Here is a 24682-nt window from a genome sequence, read left to right as displayed (position 1 = left end):
AGACATGGTCTCTTTTTGCTTTCTTGAGGCAGCTTCAAAATGCGGGTGTTTCAGCCTAGCTCAGTGATTTCTGTGGTGGTGGAGCAGCCAGTGGAAAATACGGAGCGTCGAGGTTGGTAATGTTCTTTAGTTGCACCATGATTGGCTCAGTGTTCTGTCACTCATGGGGACACTACATCACTGCAAAATCTACAGGGAGAGCTCGAAAATTCAAGCCCTTGGGTGCTGCCATAGATTTACATTAGAAGTGCGCAACCAAGCAGGCTCAAGGTCATTGGCACAGATCAAATGATGTCAAATCACATTATATCTACCATAGCTTTGATTGTCGTCAATCTACTGGCAAATCCTTTTCAATCCTTGTCATATGAAGAGAAATGAAAGATAAAACGTATCGGTGCTCATCGGCCATAAACATTACACAACAAGTTGGAAATCGCAAATTCAACAATGAGTGGTTGAGAAAGAATCAGTGGCTAAGTGAAAGCTTCGCAAAGCAATCACTAGCCTGCTATTTAGTGGAGAGGGTGTGTGGTCCAGGTCTGGGTTTAAGGGTCTCTTTTCCAAGCTTAAAAGGATAAACATTCACTCGTAACACACCATGGGCCAGAAAAGGTTGAATACATTGACCCTGCTGTCAATCCAGCATGACTTCTGACGCGTTCAAAACAACTGGGAATCTCAGACTGGGAAAATACTTTTTGAACGGTCATCCAACTCAGAATTCCAAGTCGGAAACTCAGGCCTCTTTCTAGACCTCTGACCTGAAGATCACTAACATCGTGAATGAACGTTGTTTTCTTGGAGTTCCCAGTTGTCTTGAAAGCATCATAAATCCTGAGAATTCCAGACTTTGATGACAAAATATTCCCACAAGAAGAACCGCCATGCCACCTTCCTGTTCAAATGAGCACAGCACAACAAGGTGAGTCCAAAAATGTGTTGTATGCTGCTGCATAAATGATGTAATATGTCAGGGAGATATGTATACTGTAGCTAAGAAAGTAATACTAAGTGTATGTTGGTAGTAAGCTCTTAGTAGCCCATGTGCCTCACCCTAATAATCTGGTCCCTTTCCCCCTCATAATTTAGCCTACTTTAGCCTCTGACTTGGTGGTGCACATGTAGCCTATAGCCTGTTTTAGAGAAATGTCATCATTGAATATTGTAAGAGCTTTCCTTGTCTGCTTATATGCCCCCTAATTTATCCTACGGTTCTGACTTGGTGTACAGGGACAATACTGTAAGAATGGACCATGTTCTGAATTCTGTTGCTGAACATTTGAAAAATGCTGAACAAATTCATATTGACTTTGTCCATCTTAGCTCGCTCACTAATATCTTAATCGGAATTACGGATTGCCTTTTATCTACTCATCGTTCCTTTATGCCATAGTTTGTACATTTCAATTGTCAGTAGAAACCACATTTGTTTAAGCAAGTCAGCCATATCAGCTTTGTTTTTTTTTTTAGAAAGGCAGTAAATTATGCTGAATGAACTGTTTCGCTGCCAGACAGGGCTCCGCTGATAGCCAGGTGGAACGGTGGTAAGGATTCACTCCATGGTGCTGAAAAGAAAGCTCTGACATTGAGTCATCTTTATGTAGGCCCTAACAGTTTGTAGGCGCTGTTTGTCACCCTTATAGTGCAGTTGATGTATTGTTTAGTGTTGGGTTGTGTAGTGGCTTTGCTGGCATGCATCTAAAAAATATATGTTTTGTTTGCCCCACCAAGATTTATATGCTAACATTGTCACTGCTAACAGATATTGTAGAATTTATGAGAATTTGGCACTCTACAGGGGAATTTCATGAGGCAATTATCTAGGGCTCGTCAATGTCTAATCTAAGAATACATTATGGTGTCTGAAAGAGAGGACATAGTAATTCATTTAAACTTCAAAATAAAACATGGTGCAGAAGCTATTGAATTTATTTGATGTAGAAACCCAACAAAAAACACAGTGATGTTCATTCAAGGGCGAGAAATTCAAAAGCAAGGTCTTGTTATGTAACTGTGCGTGTGTGTACCCTGGGGTCCTGATAAATCCAAGACATTGACCCACTATTACCTTGGGTTTAGAGATTATTATCTCTATAATGCCATTTGTCAAGGTGCAGTTAGCTTTAACCCGGAACTATGTATGCAGCTGTATTTTCAGGACGAGACACTTTGGACGGAACACATGATAAACGGTTCGTTTTTGACATATGATTTAAATTTCAAGTCTTCCACTATTGTTTTAAAATGTAATTTGCCTTCATGCATGGCAAGTGCCACATTTTTCAGAATAGCTAGCTAACTTAGTTTGTCTAATAATTAACTCTAAATCGCATAAACCTAACCAGTTGAGCGAGGTAGCTAGCTAATCCTGTTGAATTAATTTGTCAACAAACGCACCCACGGTCATCTGCAGCACTGTGGCTAGCACACTCACGTAGCTACTACACTGTGGATGGTTAACTATCTAGTAGGGGAACAATTTTACTTTTAATGAATGGCTGTGCCTTTATTTAGTTACTAACGCTAGCTAGCTACCTATTTGCAATGTACCAGCTATCTGATTAATTGTGTTTTCATTATTGTGTGACAACTGGAGCGCACACGCCGCCGGAAGAGATGAAGTGATTGATAATCTCGACCGTAATCCATTCCTGTCCTAGTGCCTTGTCTCTGCTGCATTTAACGTTATGACCACAGATCAGTCTGGACCAAACTACAAGCTAGTCTCGCTAGCCGCCTACCAAAGAGACATTTCCTGGACGATTGATGAGTTGTGAAGATGAGCACTCATAAAGCTGCGTTGTGCAAGGTCCAGATTTTAAAGTTATTTCTGACTTCGGCAAGGTGCGGAAGGATCACACGATTCCATGGTAAGAAGGGGGGGCAAACAATGGACACTGCTCTCCAAGTGCATACAGTAATTCACCCTGCTTAGAGTAAAACGACACGTCTACAGGTCTGGACAGAATAGTGATTTAGTAACAGATAATTTATATGTCTGACACTAGCCTATATTGACAGATAAAATTACCATTTAGTGACATAGAATGAGTTAGCTACATACATGGGTTGTCATTGCTCATTCTGGCTTGTGTCTATACAGGTGTGTGTGGACTTTCCACCTCCACACCTGCCTCCAGTGCCAAGGTGTGCATAGTTGGAGGTGGCCCAGCTGGCTTCTACACTGCACAACACCTAGTCAAGGTGAGTGATGTCTCAGTGCTACCGTCCCCAAGATTTGAACCATCGGGTAGATGCTTCCCTTAGGCACAAATCTTGGATCAGAGCTTTCTTTCCCAAAATCCTGTTCTAATTTATTGCCCTTTTCCCCAAAGTGTAAACTATGGAGTCCATTCCATGAGGGGAAGTTAACAAGTGCAGACTTCAGGAAGGATAGAGATTAGATAAAAGGGACAGCAGCCAATGTGTACTTTACACCCAGAGTTGACATAATTCCCCACCTACAGTAATCCACCAGACCCAGGTCTTTGTTGTGCTACAGCTCTGTATTGTTTACATAGCTGAGAATTTGATCCTTTGGCCAAAAAAACACATTTATAAACAAAAGTACAGTCAATAGAAATCTATACCGTGTGTGCAAATGGAGTAAGGAGGTAAAGGCAATAAATAGGCCATAGTAATCAAATCAATTTATTTATTTATTTATTTTCTCCCCAATTTCATGGTATCCAATTGTTAGTAGCTACTATCTTGTCTCATCGCTACAACTCCCGTACGGGCTCGGGAGAGACGAAGGTTGAAAGTCATGCGTCCTCCGATACACAACCCAACTGCTTCTTAACACAGCGCGCATCCAACCCGGAAGCCAGCCGCACCAATGTGTCGGAGGAAACACTGTGCACCTGGCAACCTTGGTTAGCGCGCACTGCGCCCGGCCCTGCAGTACAGCGCCCTTAACCACTGCGCCACCCGGGAGGCCCTTATCAAATCAAATTTATTTGTCACATACACATGGTTAGCAGATGTTAATGCGAGTGTAGCGAAATGCTTGTGCTTCTAGTTCTGACAATGCAGTAATAACCAACAAGTAATCTAACCTAACAATTAAAAAACTACTACCTTACACTTGTGTGTATAAAGGGATAAAGAATATGTACATAAAGATATATGAATGAGTGATGGTACAGAACGGCATAGGCAAGATGCAGTAGATGGTATTGAGTACAGTATATACATATGAGATGAGATGAGTAATGTAGGGTAAACAAAGTGTAATAGTTGAAAGTGGCTAGTGATACATCTATTACATAAAGATGCAGTAGATGATATAGAGTACAGTATATACATATGAGATTAATAATGTAGGGTATGTGAACATTATATTAAGTAGCATTGTTTAAAGTGGCTAGTGATTATATTTTTACATCAATTTCCATTATTAAAGTGGCTGGAGTTGAGGCAGTGTGTTGGCAGCAGCCACTCAATGTCAGTGGTGGCTGTTTAAAAGTCTGGCCTTGAGATAGAAGCTGTTTTTCAGTCTCTCGGTCCCTGCTTTGATGCACCTGAACTGACCTCGCCTTCTGGATGATAGCGGGGTGAACAGGCAGTGGCTCGGGTGGTTGTTGTCCTTGATGATCTTTATGGCCTTCCTGTGACATCGGGTGGTGTAGGTGTCCTGGAGGGCAGGTAGTTTGCCCCCGGTGATGCGTTGTGCAGACCTCACTACCCTCTGGAGAGCCTTACGGTTGTGGGCGGAGCAGTTGCCGTACCAGGCGGTGATACAGCCCGACAGGATGCTCTCGATTGTGCATCTGTAGAAGTTTGTGAGTGCTTTTGGTGACAAGCCAAATTTCTTTATCTCCTGAGGTTGAAGAGGCGCTGCTGCGCCTTCTTCACAACGCTGTCTGTGTGGGTGGACCAATTCAGTTTGTCCGTGATGTGTACGCCGAGGAACTTGAAACTTACTACCCTCTCCATTACTGTCCCGTCGATAGGGGGGTGCTCCCTCTGTTGTTTCCTGAAGTCCACAATCATCTCCTTTGTTTTGTTGAGTATGCGGTTATTTTCCTGACACCACACTCCGAGGGCCCTCACCTCCTCCCTGTAGGCCGTCTCGTCGTTGTTGGTAATCAAGCCTACCACTGTTGTGTCGTCCGCAAAACTTGATGATTGAGTTGGAGGTGTGCATGGCCACACAGTCGTGGGTGAACAGGGAGTACAGGAGAGGGCTCAGAACGCACCCTTGTGGGGCCCCAGTGTTGAGAATCAGCGGGGTGGAGATGTTACCTACCCTCACCACCTGGGGGCGGCCCGTCAGGAAGTCCAGTACCCAGTTGCACAAGGCGGGGTCGAGACCCAGGGTCTCGAGCTTGATGACGAGTTTGGAGGGTACTATGGTGTTAAATGCTGAGCTGTAGTCGATGAACAGCATTCTCACATAGGTATTCCTCTTGTCCAGATGGGTTAGGGATTCTGAAACTAAAACAGGAAACACCCGTGCTCTGGTCTGTTCACCGCTGGTCCGACCAATCTGATTCCACGCTTCAAGATTGCTTCGATCACATGGACTGGGTTATGTTCCGGATAGCATCGAATTCGCTGATTCGGTGAGGGAGTTTATTAGCAAGTTCATCGGTGATGTTGTACCCACGGCGACTTTTAAAACCTTCCGCAACCAGAAACCGTGGATTGATGGCAGCATTTGCGTGAAACTGAAAGCGCGAACCACCACTTTTAATCAGGGCAAGGCGACCGGAAACATGACCGAATACAAACAGTGTAGCTATTCCCTCCGCAAGGCAATCTAACAAGCTAAGTGTCAGTATAGAGACAAAGTAGAGTCGCAATTCAAATGCTCAGACACGAGAGGTATGTGGCAGGGTCTACAGTCAATCACGGACTACATAAAGAAAATCAGCCCAGTTGCGGACCCCGATGTCTTGCTCCCAGACAAACAAAACCGCTTTTTTGCTCGCTTTGAGGACATTACAGTGCCACCGACACGGCCCGCTACCAAAACCCGCTACCTCCTTCATCACAGCCAATGTGAGTAAAACATTTAAACGTGTTAACCCTCGCAAGGCTGCCGGCCCAGACGGCATACATAGCCGAGAGCATGCGCAGACCAGCTGGCTGGTGTGTTTACGGACATATTCAATCAATCCCTATCACAGTCTGCTGTCCCCACATGCTTCAAGAGGGCCACCATTGTTCCTGTTTCCAAGAAAGCTAAAGTAAATGAGCTAAATGACTATCGCCCCATAGCACTCACTTCTGTCATCATGAAGTGCTTTGAGAGACTAGTCAAGGACCATATCACCTCCACCCTACCTGACACCCTAGACCCACTCCAATTTGCTTACTGCCCCAATAGGTCCACAGACGACGCAATCGCAATCACACTGCCCTAACCCATCTGGACAAGAGGAATACCTATGTAAGAATGCTGTTCATCGCCTACAGCTCAGCATTTAACGCCATAGTACCCTCCAAATTCATCATTAAGCTCGAGACCCTGGGTCTCGACTAGAGGTTGACCGATAATTGGCCATTCCGATTAAAACTCCCCCATACAGAAGACGCCTTCGTCCAATTACTTTTATGTGTAATGTATTGGGCTAACCTTAACCACACTGCTAACCTTATGCCCTAACTTTAAATTAAGATCAAAAAGCAAATGTTTTTATGTTATGATATTGCCCATTTAAACGTTGTGGCTGTGGTAACTAGTGACAACTCTTTTTACTAGAGTAAATGTAAAATATGGGTTTGAATTTGAATTCAATCACTTATTTTTTTTGTCAACTTTTTAAAACTTTTTTAACATCAGTTATCTAAAAAGGCATCAACTAAAAAATATTGCATACGCTGTAGCTTACTTAGACCCTACTTTACATCATTTTAGGTTTTTGTGTTGTGCCCACTATCAGTTGAGACACTACATGCTCTTGAATACCGGGTGGGTGTCATTTCAATCATAGAAATAGAATGGACCAATCCCTTCAGACCACTGCAATTTACCTGGTACACCATTGACATAAACATTTAATTGAAATGTTAAGTTCTAATTACTACCCCAAAGATGGCTGCCGGCCCACCTATTGTCGAATGTCAACTTAAATGGTCGCGTCTATTCTATTATCCATATTCCTATGATTTCATTAGGTTTGCTATGGTATAATTTAACCCTCAGTCACGATACCCCATCAAAAATTGTCTTTTCATTTATCTGCCTGTCCAGCCCTTATATTTAGCATCACAATGCAGTGATTTACCATTTTCTTTTCAGGACAACCAGGGGATACAAGTAGAACACAAACCAATTTGACATAAACAGTTGCATTCATGAGTTTTTGTGGCAAAAAATCAATAATAAAAAAAGGAAGTCAGCCAAAGCAAAAACCTGATTAAAATTGAATTTCTGAATGCTGTAAGTACAAAAAACGACAGAAATGGTTTGCTCACTGGGAAACGAATATCCAACCAGTCCGTGACAACCGTGTAGAGTTTGTGACAGCAGCTGTGAGCTCATTACTTTATTCTAGGCACTGTCCTGAGATTGTCTACCTTACCTTTCAATAACTTTTGTATAAGCTTGTGAGCACCGCTCTAATCACACAGTTGGTATCTATGGCTGCAGAAGAAATAGACATATCCAATGGTATAACGCAGAAGTCTGTAGACACACAATGTGTTTTTCAAGAGGTTAGAAGTCCAAAACGTGCTGGCGTTATGGTGGGACTCATTGGGTTAAAACAACAGACGAAACAGACGAAAAAAAATCTTGAGTTGAGGCGTTTTTAGATAATTGACGTTTAAGGTAAAACACAAAAAAAATACAATTTGACTAAATGTTTTTTTTCACAAAAGTATACAATAGTTTGACAGCCTTGTTTGCTATCATTTAAAAGCTTACAATCTCAACAGTGATGAAGACATGGATGTCTCATGGTATGGTAGGGTAAGCAATATAGGTCAACTTTGAGCACCTTCTATCTCTTGAATGTCCTGGCATTCAAGTTTTAAAAGTAGCTTTCTGACAAAAAAGTTACTTACAATGGGAATATATATATATATATATATATATATATATGGAAGGTTTTGTTCATATCAAAGTGATGCTGTCAAAAAGTGATTGAATTCAAATGGATTTACCCATACTTGGTGATATTAAGAGATCATCTGAGAAATTGTATGTGCACAATTGCCTAATTTGCTTGGAACATATTTTTACAGGCAGCTACCGAGCCTGCTCGTAAACCAGGAAATTACGTCATCAATTGCTGATTACTCTATCAATAGCTCTCATTTGTATTGTGGTACACACAGTATATAGCGACTGGCTGCTACTTGTATATTTCCCATGTGTAAAGATAGCATTATTTGTGGTCCACGGTTGTTAAATGGCATGAATACATTTCCTGCACTTGCACACAAAGCCCTTATTTTAAAATAAAAGCCTACCAAGTTTGACAGTACCCGACAGTGTTGCTCTAGCAATACTGTCGGGTCAAATATAGCCCTGCATATGTCAATAGAGTCAAACTAAAGTAGTACGCAGGCCTGGGCAACACCAATCCTCAGGGGCCTGATTGGTGTCACACTTTTGCCCCAGCCAACACACCTGACTCCAATAATCAACTAATCATGATCTTCAGTTAAAAATGCAATTAGTTTAAATCAGGTGTGTTTGCCAGGGATGGGAAAAGTGTGACACCTATCAGGCCCCCAAGGACTGGAGTTGCCCAGGCCTGAGTCAGTGTCAACATATGTTTGGTTCATACTGGCATGTTTTTAAGTGTAAGCAAGGCTTTTTTGTGTGTGTGTCTGTAAAAGACTCGGACAGATGTTCAGGTGGACATCTACGAGCGTCTACCCGTCCCCTTCGGCCTGGTCAGATTTGGGGTGGCCCCCGACCATCCAGAGGTCAAGGTCAGTATTGATTGATTAAATGATAGCCAGACAGAAGCAGACAAAATGTATATAATGTATTGAATCATGGCATCTCTCCTTCTCTCTCTTCCCTCTTCTCCTCTCTCTCTCTTTTTTTCTTGTGGTCTCGTCAGAACGTCATCAACACCTTCACCCAAACGGCCCAGCATGCCAGGTGTAGTTTCCATGGCAATGTGAGAGTGGGGAAGGACGTCACTGTGGAGGAGCTTCAAGAAGCCTACCACGCTGTGGTGCTGGTGAGACTACACCCCAAAGAGATCTACACCCCTAAATCACTGTGTGTGTCTTTTAAGTGTGAGTATTTATGTGTGTGTGTGTGTGTGTGTATCCGTAGAGCTATGGAGCGGAGGGGAACAGGACAATGGGTGTACCAGGGGAAGACTTGGCTGGGGTGTACTCTGCCAAAGACTTTGTCGGCTGGTACAATGGGCTGCCTAGAAACAGTGAGGTAATGTTGTCCTAACTATTTACAGAGGTGTTAGGAGAAAGTACTGAGCTTTTAAATCACAGGCTTCGACACACATTTCAGTGATATACAGTGCCTTCGGAAAGTATTTAGACCCCTTGACCTTTTCCACATTTTTCCACATCCTTATTCTAAAATGTGTTAAATATTTTTTCCCCCCATGTCAATCTACACACAACAACCCATAATGACAAATCAAAAACAGGTTTAGACATTTTTGCTAATTTATAAAAAATGTAAATATCACATTTACATAAGTATTCAGACCCTTTACTCAGTAACTTATTGAAGCACCTTTGGCAGTGATTACAGCATAGAGTCTTCTTGGGTAGAAGCTACAAGCTTGGCCACCTGCATTTGTGGAGTTTCTCCCAATCTTCTCTGCAGATACTCTCAAGCTTTGTCAGGTTGGATGGGGAGCTTTGCTGCACAGCTATTTTCAGGTCTCTCCAGAGATGTTAGATCGGGTTCGGGCTCTGGCTGTGCCACTCAAGGACATTGAGACTTGTCCCGAAGCCACTCCTGCATTGTCTTGGCTGTGTGCTTAAGGTCGTTGTCCTGTTGGAAGGTGAACCCGAGTGCTGAGGTCCTGAGTGCTGTGGAGCAGGTTTTCATCAAGTAGCTCTCTGTACTTTCCTCCATTCATCTTTCCCTCGATCCTGACTAGTCTCCCTGCCGCTGACAAATGTCCTTACAGCATGATGCTGCCACCACCATGCTTCACCGTAGGGATGGTGCCAGGTTTCCTCCAGACGTAATGCTTGGCATTCAGGCCAAAGAGTTCAATCTTGGTTTCATCAGACCAGAAAATCTTGTTTCTCATGCTCTGAGAGTCTTTAGGTGCAAACTCCAAGTGGGCTGTCATGTGCATTTTACGGAGGAGTGGCTTCCGTCTGGCCACTCTACCATAAAGGCCTGATTGGTGGCGTGCTGTAGAGATGGTTGTGGAACCTTCTGGAAGGTTCTCCCATCTCCACAGAGGAACTCTAGAACTCTGTCAGTGACCATCGGGTTCTTGGTCACCTCCCTGACCAATGTCCTTCTCCCCGATTGCTCAGTTTGGCCGGAGGGGCAGCTCTAGGAAGAGTCTCTGTTTTCAAACGTTTTCCATTTAAGAATGATGGAGGCCTCTGTTCTTGGGGACCTTCAATGCTGCAGAATTGTTTTGGGTACCCTTCCCCAGATCTGTGCCTCGCCACAATCCTGTCTCGGAGGTCTACGGACAATTCCTTTGACCTCATGGCTTAGTTTTTGCTCTGACATGCACTGTGAACTGTGGAACCTTATATAGACAGGTATGTGCCTTTCCAAATCATGTCCAATTAATTGAATTTACCACAGGTGTACTCCAATCAAGTTGTAGAAACATCTCAAGGATGATCAATGGAAACAGGATGCACCTGAGCTCAATTTCGAGTCTCATAGCAAAGGGTTTGAATAGTTATGTAAATAAGGTATTTATGTTTCTAAAAACCTGTTTTTGCTTTGTCATTATGGGGTACTGTGTGTGGATTGCTGAGAATTTTATTTAGTCAATTTAAGAGTAAGGCTGAAACGTAACAAAATGTGGAAAAGGTCAAGGGGTCTGAATACTTTCTGAATGCGCTGTACATAAATCTGTCTATCTCGGTCCCTCTCCATTTCTCTTTCTCCATCCTACTAGCTTAGGCCGGATCTGAGCTGTGAGACGGCTGTCATTCTGGGGCAGGGTAACGTGGCACTGGATGTTGCGAGGATACTGCTATCTCCTGTAGATATTCTGAAGGTAAGATATGCTTGCCTGACGACTCATCCCAAATTTAATTCCGCTGCTCTATCGCTCCAAACATTGTCTGAAACTGCCATCCTATAAGTTTTTTGTGTTGACCTCAAAATGAGGGCCCTTGTACACAACTAATTAAACAGCAAATGGGTAATCTCTAGCAAATCTAACGAATCACAATATCAAAGTTGATATCATCATCATGTAGGCCAGCTCTGGGCCAACCCATTGGTTTCTGGGACCAATCGGAACTCTCAGAATGTGTTTGCATTCTAGAGAACGTAATGGAGGAAAGCAAACCCGGACTCATTGTGGAGAAGAAACGCTAGTTTGGACAGAGCAATGTGGATGGGTAGTCAGGCTAGAGATATGCTGCCACGTATCTACCCAAATACATTCTATATCTGATCTCTCTCTGTCAAAGCCTGAATCCTGTCATTGTGTATAAAATGTTAAAGCACACAGAAAGAAAACAATCAAAATCTGCATATCTCTGGATTAGAGGTCGACCGATTGTGATTTTTCAACGCCGATGCCGATTTTTGGAGGACCAAAAAAAGCCGATACCGGTTAATCGGCGAATTGTTCATTATTACAATATATATATTTGTAATAATGACAATTACAACAATACTGAATGAACACTTTTATTTTAACTTAATATAATATATCAAAATCTATTTAGTCTCAAATAAACAATCAAACATGTTCAATTTGGTTTAAATAATGCAAAAACACAGTGTTGGAGAAGAAAGTAAAAGTGCAATATGTGCCATGTAAAAAAGCTAACGTTTAAGTTCCTTGCTCAGAACATGAGAATATATGAAAGCTGGTTCCTTTTAACATGAGTCTTCAATATTCATAGGTAAGAAGTTTTAGGTTGTAGTTATTATAGAAATTATAGGACTATTTCTCTCTATACCATTTGTATTTCATATACCTTTGACTATTGGATGTTCTTATGGGCACTATAGTATTGCCAGCCTAATCTCGGGAGTTGATAGGCTTGAAGTCATAAACAGCGCAATGCTTGAAGCACCGCGAAGAGCTGCTGGCAAATTGAATGAATGCTTATGAGCCCGCTGCTGCCTACCACCGCTCAGTCAGACTGCTCTATCAAATCATAGATTTAATTATAATAACACACAGAAATACGAGCCTTAGGTCATTAATATGGTCATATCCGGAAACTATCATCTCGAAAACAAGACTTTTATTCTTTTAGTGAAATACGGAACCGTTCTGTATTTTATCTAACCAGTGGCATCCCTAAGTCTAAATATTGCTGTTACATTGCACAACATTCAATGTATGTCATAATTATGTACAATTCTGGCAAATGACTTATGGTCTTTGTTAGGAAGAAATGGTCTTCAAGCAGTTCACAACGAGCCAGGCGGCCCAAACTGCTGCATATAGCCTGACTCTGCTTGCACAGAACGCAAGAGAAGTGACACAATTTCCCTGGTTAAACTAAATTCATGTTAGCAGGAAATATTAACTAAATATGCAGGTTTAAAAATATATACTTGTGTATTGATTTTAAGAAAGGCATTGATGTTTATGGTTAAGTACACATTGGTGCAAAGACAGTGCTTTTTTTTGCGCTTGTTAAATCATCACCCGTTTGGCGAAGTAGGCTGTGATTCGATGAGAAATTAACAGGCACCGCATCGATTATATGCAACACAGGACAAGCTAGATAAACTAGTAACATCATCAACCATATGTAGTTAACTAGTGATTATGTCAAGATTGATTGTTTTTTATAAGGTAAGTTTAATGCTAACTAGCAACTTACCTTGGCTCCTTGCTGCACTCGCATAACAGGTAGTCAGCCTGCCCCGCAGTCTCCTCGTGGAGTGTATTGTAATCGGCCATAATCGGTGTCCAAAAATGCAGATTACCGATTGTTATGAAAACTTGAAATCGGCCCTAATTAATCGGCCATTCTGATTAATCGGTCAACCTCTACTCTGGATATATAATTATTGCTAAGTGTCAGGTGTCTCCATGTAACCCCTTCTCTGTCTCATTCCCGTGTAGAAGACTGATATCACCCAGCATGCACTAGATGCCCTGGCAGAGAGCAGTGTCCGCAGGGTGCTCATTGTGGGGCGCAGGGGACCCCTACAGGTGGCCTGCACTATTAAGGTGAGGCTCTGACCCCTAACACTTAACCCCTGACCACTACAGGTGGGTTGCAGAACACAGGGAGCACACAGGTTGATGTCTCACATTTCATGATTCACATTTGATGATTAACATTGTATGTATTTTTATTGTCCAAACACTAAATTATGAAGTCATATTTATGAGGGTTTAAAGTTCCAAGTGCAATTGTTTTGTTCTGTAAATCAGGGACTATTTATTACTGCATAGTATTTGTGTTGGTTTTGCATAGTGTGATTCTAGATTGTGGAACAGTTTCCATTCACAACATACAATTGACTGTGACGGTTTGCCATGTGAGTATACGTGCCAAAGGTTTAGCCTTTTATCTGCCTAAACATCCCCACATCTTTATAAATGAACTTTCCCTCAGATCAGGTCAGGGGTAATGTGTTGAATCCACCGTGCCTCCAACTTGGCAATCCCCTATCATTGTAACAAATATTTTGGAAGTTATAGAAATGCATTTATTAATGTCTTCATTTTGTTTTTTTTTCCACATTTATTCGATTAAAATTATATGTGAGCTAAAAATGTAAAAACATGAAACACCTGGAACCTTTTCTACTTATAATTTGTCCTACTTCTTTGACGAACACTTAAGACAACTAGATTACAAAGAGTTAAGAGTTGCGTTCATAACCATCACCTGTGCTTGTATGTAGTTAAATCAACATTTATTTTTGCAAACACTCGTGGGTGTTTATTTGTTGTTGTGTCTAGGAGCTGAGAGAGATGGTGAACCTGCCTGGAACCAGACCAGAGATGGAGGCGTCTGAGTTTGAGGGCATAGCAGAAACTCTTAAATGTGAGACACGGCTGTTTAGTTCCTCTTAAGGTTTCTCTCATTAAAATCTTCTGCTATTGACTTTTATCCTTGTCCTTAGTAATGTGATGTCACACACTAACCCTTCACAGGCCTCAACAGCACCTTCCCCCTCCCTAAGGCCTCTATTGGGACCATCTATCTGACAAGGAACATGCTCCAAACTCCCCCCTCTCAATCATGTCGGAACTCTGCAGACCAGCAGCAGTATATGTTTGCTCTACCATAACCCAGATCGTCAATGGTTACAGAATCAGATTAACATCCATTTGTAAATTCTCCCTTGTCTTCAAACCAGCATCTCTCTCTCTCTCTGCCTTCCCATCAACCTGTTCCCCATGATAAACTGTCTCTAATCTAGACTGTCCGCTCTGCTATCACAGTCTTGTGAGGGCGTTTCAGAAGTCTGAATTATTTACTCAATTGTCAGTCACATATTCACAGTATTTTCTTAACCATATTGAGTATAGGACTATGGATTTTCATCTTACATTTACATTGAGTCATTTTGAGTCATTTAGCCGACTTACAGGAGAGCAACATACAGAGCAACTTAAAGGAGGAATTAGGGTTAAGTGCCTTGCACATCGCAGATTTTTCACCGACCCAGCAACCTTTCGGCTAAGTGGATGACATAATGGAGATTATCTATTGGAACGGTGCTTCTTCAGACAGCCTGAGGGATTCTTTTTGCACGGAAAAAGAAATTGAAACAAGTTTGACGTGTAGGAGCTAGTTTGGCAACATGTGGTGTCTCGGAAAAGTACCTGAAAGTTTCAACCAAGGGTTAGTGTAGATTCCTATGTGTGTGGGCTGTCTTATTTGGGTTTATGCCTGAACTGTAGGTATGTGTTGATACTTCCCCCCTAGCTTTTGTTCAACTTGTTTATTTTTGTCAGTATAATTTGACTGTAATTGTGTGTGTGTCCTCTCAGCGCTGGCCAGGCCCAGGAAGCGTCTGACCGAGCTGCTGCTGAAGGCTGCAATAGAGACTCCAGGGGAGGAGGAGTTGGAGAGACGAAACAGGGCAGAGCGGGCCTGGGGATTCCGCTTCCTCCGGAAGCCCCTGGAGGTCCTCCCCTCCACTGACCTCATCAGGGCCGCAGGGATACGATTGGCTGTCAATCGGCTGGAGGTGAGCCGGGTGCTTTAGGAATAGATATACTGTGGGATCATCTCTTGAGCTTACCCTCTTACCCTCTGTCGTAATTGATTGTCCCTACCTTCCCAGATAAACCCAATAAAACCTTTTTCATTAAACACAAGACAAGGCCATATTGTCTGAAGCTGGAACAGAGAAGCGCCTAGGTTAAGCTGGCCCCGGCCTCTCTCTGTCTCTCCCCAGGGGGACGGTGAGGGGGTGAGGGCAGTGGCCACCGGTGAGGTGGAAGATGTGGAGTGCGGCCTAGTCATCAGCAGCATCGGCTACAAGAGCCTTCTCATCGACCCCGCCGTCCCCTTCGACGCCCGAAAAGCCATCATCCCCAACACTATGGGCCGCGTGCAGCAGACTGCAGGTGTGTATGGGTGCGTTCGTCTGCCTGCCTTAAACACAAGCTAATTGGAAAAATGGGTCCCTTTTGGATTGAACTGTCCCCTTTAACCTCTCTGTGTGTGTGTGTGTGTGTGTGTCGGCAGGTCTGTATTGCAGTGGCTGGGTGAAGAGGGGTCCCACGGGGGTGATAGCCACCACCATGAACGACAGCTTTGACACAGCCAGGACTCTGCTACAGGACATTGGCAAAGGAACACTGGATGTATCCACCGTCAAGCCTGGCTCACAGGGGGTCTCCGCTCTCCTGGAGAAAAGAGGTACTGCAACTCCTTAGCACTGTGTTGATTATTAAAATGATTCAATTCACTTCAAATAACATTTTTCCTGTGAGGAAACTTCTTGTGTGCAATAGTACGTACAGTAAATGCAGTACAGCAGTGTACCGGTGTTACGCCTGCAGTGCTGTTATTTGTGTTTTAACTTCTTGCATGTACTATTTACATCAGGGATAGGCAACTTTGATGGGAGTGGGGGCCACAAAAAAATCTGAATTCATCATGAGGGACCACAGATCCTCTTGGGTCGGCGTACCCACATGTGCATTTCTGTTTTACAGCTAATTACCTGCAATTATACACGTAGATGATGTGAGCAAGACCTCTAAACAGGTCAATGTTCACAAGGCCGCGGGGCCAGACGGATTACCAAGATGTGTTCTCCAAGCATACGTGGACCAACTGGCAAGTGTCTTCACTGACATGTTCAAACTCTCCCTACATACATGTTTCAAGCAGACCACCATAGTCCCTGTGCCCAAGAATGCGAAGGTAACCTTCCTAAATGGCTACCGTTGGTACCGTTGAAGTGCTTTGAAAGGCTGGCCATGGCTCACATCAACAACAACATCCTAGATACCCTAGACACACTCCAATTAGCATAATGCCCCAACAGATCCACAGATGAAGCTCAATCACACGCCACTCTGCCCTTTCCCACCTGGACAAAAGGAACACCTAAGTGACAATGCTGTTCATTAACTATACCTCAGCATTCAGCACAATAGTGCCCACAAAGCTAAGGACACTGGGACTAAACACCTCCCTATGCAACTGGATCCTAAACTTCCTGACAGGTTGTCCCCAGGTGGTAAGGGTAGGCAACCACACATCTGCCACTGTGATCCTCAACACTGGGGCCCTCAGGGGTGCGTGCTCAGTCCCTTTCTGTACTCCCTGTTCACCCATGACTGCGCGGCCAAGCACGACTCCAACACCATCATTAAGTTTGCTGACAACAACGGTGCTAGGCCTGATCACCGACAATGATGAGACAGCCTATATGGAGGAGGTCAGAGACCTGGCAGTGTGGTGCCAGGAAAACACCCTCTCCCTCAACGTGAGTAAGACAAAGGAGATGATCATGGACTACAGGAAAAGGAGGACTGAACACGCACGCCCCCATTCACATCGACGCAGGTGTAGTGGAGCGGGTCGAGAGTTTCAAGTTCCTTGGTGTCCACATCACCAACGAACTATCATGGGTCATACACGTCAAGAAATTCATGAACAGGGCACGACAATGCCTTTTCCCCCTCAGGAGACTGAAAAGATTTGGCATGGGTCCCCAGATCCTCAAAGTTCCACAGCTGCACCATTGAGAGCATCCTGACCGTTTGCATCACCACCTGGTATGGCAACTGCTCTACATCCAACCATAAAGTGCTACAGAGGGTAGTGCGTACGGCCCAGTACATCACTGGGGCCAAACTTCCTGCCATCCAGGACCTAAAGTTGAAGTAGGAAGTTTACATACCCTTTAGCCAAATACATTTAAACTCAGTTTTTCACAATTCCTGACATTTAATCCTAGTAAAAATTCCCTGTCTTAGGTTAGTTAGGATGACCACTTTATTTTCAGAATGTGAAATGTCAGAATAATAATAGAGATAATGATTTCTTTCAGCTTTTATTTCTTTCATCACATTCCCAGTGGGTCAGAAGTTTACATACACTCAATTAGTATTTGGTAGCATTGCCTTTAAATTGTTTAACTTTGGTCAAATGTTTTGGGTAGCCTTCCACAAGCTTCCCACAATAAGTTGGGTGAATTTTTGACCCATTCCTCCTGACAGAGCTGGTGTAACTGAGTCAGGTTTGTAGGCCTCCTTGCTCGAACATGCTTTTTCAGTTCTGCCCTCAAATTTGCTATATGATTGAGGTCAGGGCTTTGTGATAGCCACTCCAATACCTTGACTTTGTTGTCCTTAAGCCATCTTGCCACAACTTTGGAAGTATGCTTGGGATCATTGTCCATTTGGAAGGACCCATTTGCGACCAAGCTTTAACTTCCTGACTGATGTCTTGAGATGTTGCTTCAATATATCCACATAATTTTCCTCCCTCTAGATGTCATCTATTTTGTGAAGTGCACCAGTCCCTCCTGCAGCAAAGCACCCCCACAACATGATGCTGCCACCCCCGTGCTTCACGGTTGGGATGGTGTTCTTCGGCTTGCAAGCCCTCCCCCTTTTTCCTTCAAACATAACGATGGTCATTATGGCCAAACAGTTCTATTTTTGTTTCATCAGAGCCGAGGACAATTCTCCAAGAAGTACACTCTTTGTCCCCATGTGCAGTTGCAAACCGTAATCTGGCTTTTTTATGGCGGTTTTGGAGCAGTGGCTTCCTTGTCCGAGCAGCCTCTCAGGTTATGTGGATATAGATACTTTTGTACCTGTTTCCTTCAGCATCTTCACAAGGTCCTTTGCTGTTGTTCTAGGATTGATTTGCACTTTTCACACCAAAGTACGTTCATCTCTAGGAGACAGAACGTGTCTCCTTCCTGAGCGGTATGACGGCTGCGTTTTTTTTCTGATGTCTTGGCTGATTTCTTTTGATTTTCCCATGATGTCAAGCAAAGAGGCACTGAGTTTGAAGGTAGCCCTTGAAATATATCCACAGGTACACCTCCAATTGACTCAAATGATGTCAACTAGCCTATCAGAAGCTTCTAAAGCCATGACATCATTTTCTGGAATTTTCCAAGCTGTTTAAAGGCACAGTCAACTTAGTGTATGTAAACTTCTGACCCACTGGAATTGTGATACAATGAATTATAAATTAAATAATATGTCTGCAAACAATTGTTGGGAAAATTATTTATGTCATGCACAAAGTAGATGTCCTAACCGACTTGCCAAAACTATAGTTTGTTTACAAGACATTTGTGGTTGAAAAACAAGTTTTAATGACTCTACCCTAAGTGTATGTTAACTTCCGACTTCAACTGTATAAACTAGGCAGTGTCAGAGGAAGGCCCTAAAAATTGTCAAAGACTCCAGCCACCCTAAACAGACTGTTCTCTCTTTTACCGCACGGCAATCGGTACCGGAGCGCCAAGTCCAGGTCCAAAATGCTTCTTAACAGCTTCTACCCCCAAGCCATAGGACTCCTGAATAATTAATCAAATGGGCACTCAGACTATTTGCATTGTCCCCCACCACAACACACACAGTCACTTTAGCCCTACCTACATGTACAAATGACCATGACTAACCTGTACCTCCACACATATACTCGATACCGGTACCCCCTGTTTATGGCCTTATTATTGTTATTTTATTGTGTTAACTCTTTTATTTAGTTAATAGTTTCTTAACTCTATTTTCTAAACTGCATTGTTGGTTAAGGGCTTGTAAGTAAGCATTTAAGGTAAGGTCTACCTACACCTGTTGTATTTGGCGTATGTGACAAATACGATTTTATTTGATTTTACCATAGGGTGGAGAGAAATGTTTACGGTTTTTAATGATATCTGGACGAGACTGAATAACAAAATCAATGGAGCCTCCCCCAGACCGTAATTCGACCATGATAACAAGTTTAAATAGCTGGCCGCTAAACTAACTTAGCAATCTAAAAATCTTAGCTGACATTGGTTAATTGAGTGACTATCAAATTGTATTAGTCACATGCGTTGAATACAACAGGTGTCGACCTTCTAGTGAAATGCTTACTTACGAGACCCTAACCGACAATGCAGTTTAAAAACATACGGATAAGAATAAGAGATAAAAGTAACAAGTAATTAAAGACTGACAAAAGAGAAACTGCTGGCGCACAGGCAATTTTCGAAATTGCAACTATTCTATCTTACAAGAATATATTTATGTTAAATATTTTATTTTTTTTTTAAAGTTTGATCTGAGGGCTTTCAAAAGTGCCCGCGGGTCGCCAGTTGCCCATCCCTGATTTACAGGCTGGAAGTCCCCTAAGGCAAATGGTAATCTTGCTGACTCCATACAGACCTTTCTCTGTCACTAAGATGCCATAAACGGAGCCTGACTAAAGAGAAAGGGATAATAATAACAATGTATCTCCACTGTAATGTAAACTCAGCAACAACAAAAAAGAAACATTCCTTTTTCAGGACCCTGTCTTTCAAAGATAATTTGTAAAATTCCAAATAACTTCACAGATCTTCATTGTAAAGGGTTTAAACACTGTTTCCCATGCTTGTTCAATGAACCATAAACAATGGACATGTACCTGTGGAACAGTCGTTTCTTTTTTTGCTGAGTTTAGGTATGTTTAGGTACAGTGCCTTGCGAAAGTATTCGGCCCCCTTGAACTTTGCGACCTTTTGCCACATTTCAGGCTTCAAACATAAAGATATAAAACTGTATTTTTTTGTGAAGAATCAATAACAAGTGGGACACAATCATGAAGTGGAACGACATTTATTGGATATTTCAAACTTTTTTAACAAATCAAAAACGGAAAAATTGGGCTTGCAAAATTATTCAGCCCCCTTAAGTTAATACTTTGTAGCGCCACCTTTTGCTGCGATTACAGCTGTAAGTCGCTTGGGGTATGTCTCTATCAGTTTTGCACATCGAGAGACTGAAATTTTTTCCCATTCCTCCTTGCAAAACAGCTCGAGCTCAGTGAGGTTGGATGGAGAGCATTTGTGAACAGCAGTTTTCAGTTCTTTCCACAGATTCTCGATTGGATTCAGGTCTGGACTTTGACTTGGCCATTCTAACACCTGGATATGTTTATTTTTGAACCATTCCATTGTAGATTTTGCTTTATGTTTTGGATCATTGTCTTGTTGGAAGACAAATCTCCGTCCCAGTCTCAGGTCTTTTGCAGACTCCATCAGGTTTTCTTCCAGAATGGTCCTGTATTTGGCTCCATCCATCTTCCCATCAATTTTAACCATCTTCCCTGTCCCTGCTGAAGAAAAGTAGGCCCAAACCATGATGCTGCCACCACCATGTTTGACAGTGGTGATGGTGTGTTCAGGGTGATGAGCTGTGTTGCTTTTACGCCAAACATAACGTTTTGCATTGTTGCCAAAAAGTTCAATTTTGGTTTCATCTGACCAGAGCACCTTCTTCCACATGTTTGGTGTGTCTCCCAGGTGGCTTGTGGCAAACTTTAAACGACACTTTTTATGGATATCTTTAAGAAATGGCTTTCTTGCCACTCTCCATAAAGGCCAGATTTGTGCAACATACGACTGATTGTTGTCCTATGGACAGAGTCTCCCACCTCAGCTGTAGATCTCTGCAGTTCATCCAGAGTGATCATGGGCCTCTTGGCTGCATCTCTGATCAGTCTTCTCCTTGTATGAGCTGAAAGTTTAGAGGGACGGCCAGGTCTTGGTAGATTTGCAGTGGTCTGATACTCCTTCCATTTCAATATAATTGCTTGCACAGTGCTCCTTGGGATGTTTAAAGCTTGGGAAATCTTTTTGTATCCAAATCCGGCTTTAAACTTCTTCACAACAGTATCTCGGACCTGCCTGGTGTGTTCCTTGTTCTTCATGATGCTCTCTGCGCTTTTAACGGACCTCTGAGACTATCACAGTGCAGGTGCATTTACACGAAGACTTGATTACACACAGGTGGATTGTATTTATCATCATTAGTCATTTAGGTCAACATTGGATCATTCAGAGATCCTCACTGAACTTCTGGAGAGAGTTTGCTGCACTGAAAGTAAAGGGGCTGAATAATTTTGCACGCCCAATTTTTCAGTTTTTGATTTGTTAAAAAAGTTTGAAATATCCAATAAATGTCGTTCCACTTCATGATTGTGTCCCACTTGTTGTTGATTCTTCACAAAAAAATACAGTTTTACATCTTTATGTTTGAACCCTGAAATGTGGCAAAAGGTCGCAAAGTTCAAGGGGGCCGAATACTTTCGCAAGGCACTGTATGTTGAGGACTAAGTATCAGCTTCCACAAGTGTTAGCGTCCACCTTGATATTTTACAAAAACGACCTACCTCCCTGTGCATGACTGTAGGTGTGAAGCCAGTTTCGTTCTCTGACTGGGAGAAGATCGACAGTGAGGAGACGAGGAGGGGAGAGATCAAGGGAAAGCCCAGGGAAAAGATGCTGGACGTGGGAGAGATGCTGCAGGTAGCCCGGGCATAAGGACAAGGGACCACACACACAGGTCATACGGATCAGAGGACTCGACAACCAAGAAGTGAATAAGAACCACTGACCACACACACAACTCTGGTCCAACCCCACTTTATATGCCACCTACAGGCCACGAACTTGTCTGTCTATGGTACACGCACACAATCAATTTAGTCCCTGACCATCATGCAATGCCAGTCATACAATACCCAAGTTCCAAGTTGACTTGCCATATGTAATAAATACACTTTACATCTTACTCACCAGAGCTCTCATTGAAACAATGGTGGTGTTTCACTGCAGTACTGGTGATTTTAATTGTTGTGGCTTGGCGCTAATAAAAACAGTCAGGGCCTGGTTTCCCGATAGCGATGGAATTTAGGCATACAAGTGTTTTTAATGATGCATCCATATTTCTGAAGATGTAGTATGTGTTTCTCAATACACCACAGAGAGAACGTTCGCTAAGTGCGTTGTTGAGGCATGTGTCGATACAGATAGGATCGAGACAAAAAAAGCCAGTGCTGCTCTTGGATCAGCGCTCTCCGTTCAAATAACACCTTCAACATTATAATTATTCCACAATACTGTCGATGGATCAGCTCATGGAGAGAATATCGCCTATGGCTGCAAATCTTAAAACACTGGATTTGGCACGTCATTGTGCACATTAGGCTACACATCATGAAATATATTGAGTCAAAAAAATAGACAGTAGCCTAATAGCAAACTAAAACTAAATGAACTTTGAAGTTCCGTATATAGGCCTATGTAGCTGTAGGTCGACTATTTATCTTTTAATGCACTCGTCTGGGTTTTCATTTGAAGCATATTTTTATCCTTTGCTTATTTGTAAGAATTTTAAAGACATTGGCAACTTTATTCGTAGTCAACTTCGTTGTGAAGTTATCGACCGTCACAGAGAGACAAATATCTTGATTCTATGTTTAGCGGTGATCTTCTGTGTATGAAGTGACGCGGTAGGAAAAAACGCATCTAATTACGCACTTAGCTGTTCTTACGAGTGGTCTGAGGGGGATGGTAAATAACAAGCGTTTTCAAGTGCAACTTTAGTAACGATGGATTTGGGAAAGAACTCTTGAGATTTAACGATGCCCCGTGAAGGTTCTAACAATGAATTTAGCTTTAAGATGCCTTATGAAAACTGGGACCTAGTCTCTGTTGCATTTCCATGAAGACTTACATCAGTGTTCCATGAAGACCCCACATCAGTGTGTCACTACTGTTTTATGTTAATGTAACTGTAGTGTAATTGTGTTTTCATTAAGAGTGTGACACTAAAAACTTGGTTAGACCTGAATCAACAACCTCTGCATCATCAAAGCCAGTTAAAGGTGTTAAAGTTCAGTTGGCCATATACACTGAGTGTACAAAACATTAGGAACACTTTCCTAATATTGAGTTGCACCCACTTTTTGCCCTTGGATCAGCCTCAAGTCGTCGGGCCATGGACTACTACGGGGATGCAGGCCCATGTTGACTCCAATGCTTCCCACAGTTGTCATGTTGGCTCGATGTCCTTTCGGTGGTGGACCATTCTTGATACACAAGGGAAACTTTTGTGTGAAAAACCCAGAAGTGTTGCAGTCACCTTATATTTGAGTTTTTTTTTAATACATATGTTTACCGTTTTGAAATGAATGCACTTCATGTACAGTGCCTAAAGAAAGTATTTAAACCCCTTGAATTTTTCCACATCTTGTTGTATTACAAGGTGGGATTAAAATATTTTTGTCAAAGATTTACACAAAATGCTTGAATGTCAAAGTGGAAGAAAAATGTTAACATTTGTAAAAATACAGTACCAGTCAAGTTTGGACACACCTACATTTCTTTATTTGTACTATTTTCTACATTGTAGAATAGTGGAGACATCTAAACTATGAAATAACACATGGAATCATGTAGTAACCCAAAAAAGTTATTTTGATTTGTTTATTTTATATTGTAGATTCTTCAAAGTAGCTACTCTTTGCATTGATGACAGCTTTGCACACACTCGGCATTCTCTCAACCAGCTTCACCTGGTAGGCTTTTCCAACATATACTGAGCACTTGTTGGCTGCTTTTCCTTCACTCTGCGGTCCAACTCATCCCAAACCATCTCATTTAGGTTGGGGTTGGGTGATTGTGGACGTTCAAATCAAGGCCGGTCTGGCTAGTCCAGACAGGACCAAAAAAATACATTGGCGTCGGTCTGTGCTTACTAGGGTGTTACAATTAAATTTTATGAATGCCCATCCATGTGTTAGGCCCACATTTGTAAAACAGACTGTTGCATTGGCTTTATTAGTCCTGATTCCTGTAACTAATCTATTTGGCTCTGAATATCAGCTACCCAACTTTATCAGGAGTTATCCTGATCCTATTTGGAATGTGTTTACACAGGGGGGAAATGCATGCGTTTAACACAAAATCCGGGGAGTGGCCAGCTGAGTACAAGTCTATCATCTTCATATAAATGGATGAGAGTGTCCTACTGCCTGACCTGTTGTTGCTGTAAATTTAGAAGAGTGTGGGCCTAGGATCGAGCCTTGGGATACCCCCTTGGTGACAGACAGTGGCTGAGACAGCAGATGTTCTGACTTT

At 42.5% G+C, this 24682-nt stretch overlaps 1 protein-coding gene across 3 annotated transcripts; it reads left to right on the top strand.

Annotated features, from left to right (window-relative positions):
• The first annotated feature begins 2097 nt into the window (after positions 1 to 2097).
• Positions 2098 to 23042, top strand: fdxr (ferredoxin reductase). 3 transcript variants are annotated; one of them, XM_021575624.2, is made up of 14 exons: positions 2098 to 2195; positions 2701 to 2873; positions 3107 to 3207; positions 8800 to 8895; positions 9030 to 9152; positions 9251 to 9364; positions 11046 to 11147; positions 13191 to 13298; positions 14040 to 14124; positions 14235 to 14351; positions 15078 to 15277; positions 15488 to 15659; positions 15781 to 15954; positions 21951 to 23042. In XM_021575624.2, exons 2-14 carry the CDS (start codon positions 2783 to 2785, stop codon positions 22079 to 22081), a joined length of 1614 nt encoding a protein of 537 aa, XP_021431299.1. In that variant the 5' UTR covers positions 2098 to 2195; positions 2701 to 2782; the 3' UTR covers positions 22082 to 23042. The 3 variants fall into 3 exon arrangements, with proteins under 3 accessions (XP_021431299.1, XP_021431298.1, XP_021431300.1); XM_021575623.2 differs by having other exon boundaries at positions 2134 to 2195; positions 2664 to 2873; XM_021575625.2 differs by lacking the exons at positions 2098 to 2195; positions 14235 to 14351 and having other exon boundaries at positions 2202 to 2873.
• Positions 23043 to 24682: the final 1640 nt, after the last annotated feature.

This window comes from Oncorhynchus mykiss, chromosome 20 (assembly GCF_013265735.2).
Source record: "Oncorhynchus mykiss isolate Arlee chromosome 20, USDA_OmykA_1.1, whole genome shotgun sequence".
NCBI classification, from domain to species: domain Eukaryota; kingdom Metazoa; phylum Chordata; class Actinopteri; order Salmoniformes; family Salmonidae; genus Oncorhynchus; species Oncorhynchus mykiss.
The sequence above is the reverse complement of the archived record's forward strand: the minus strand, read 5'-3'. Positions and strand labels throughout refer to the sequence as shown.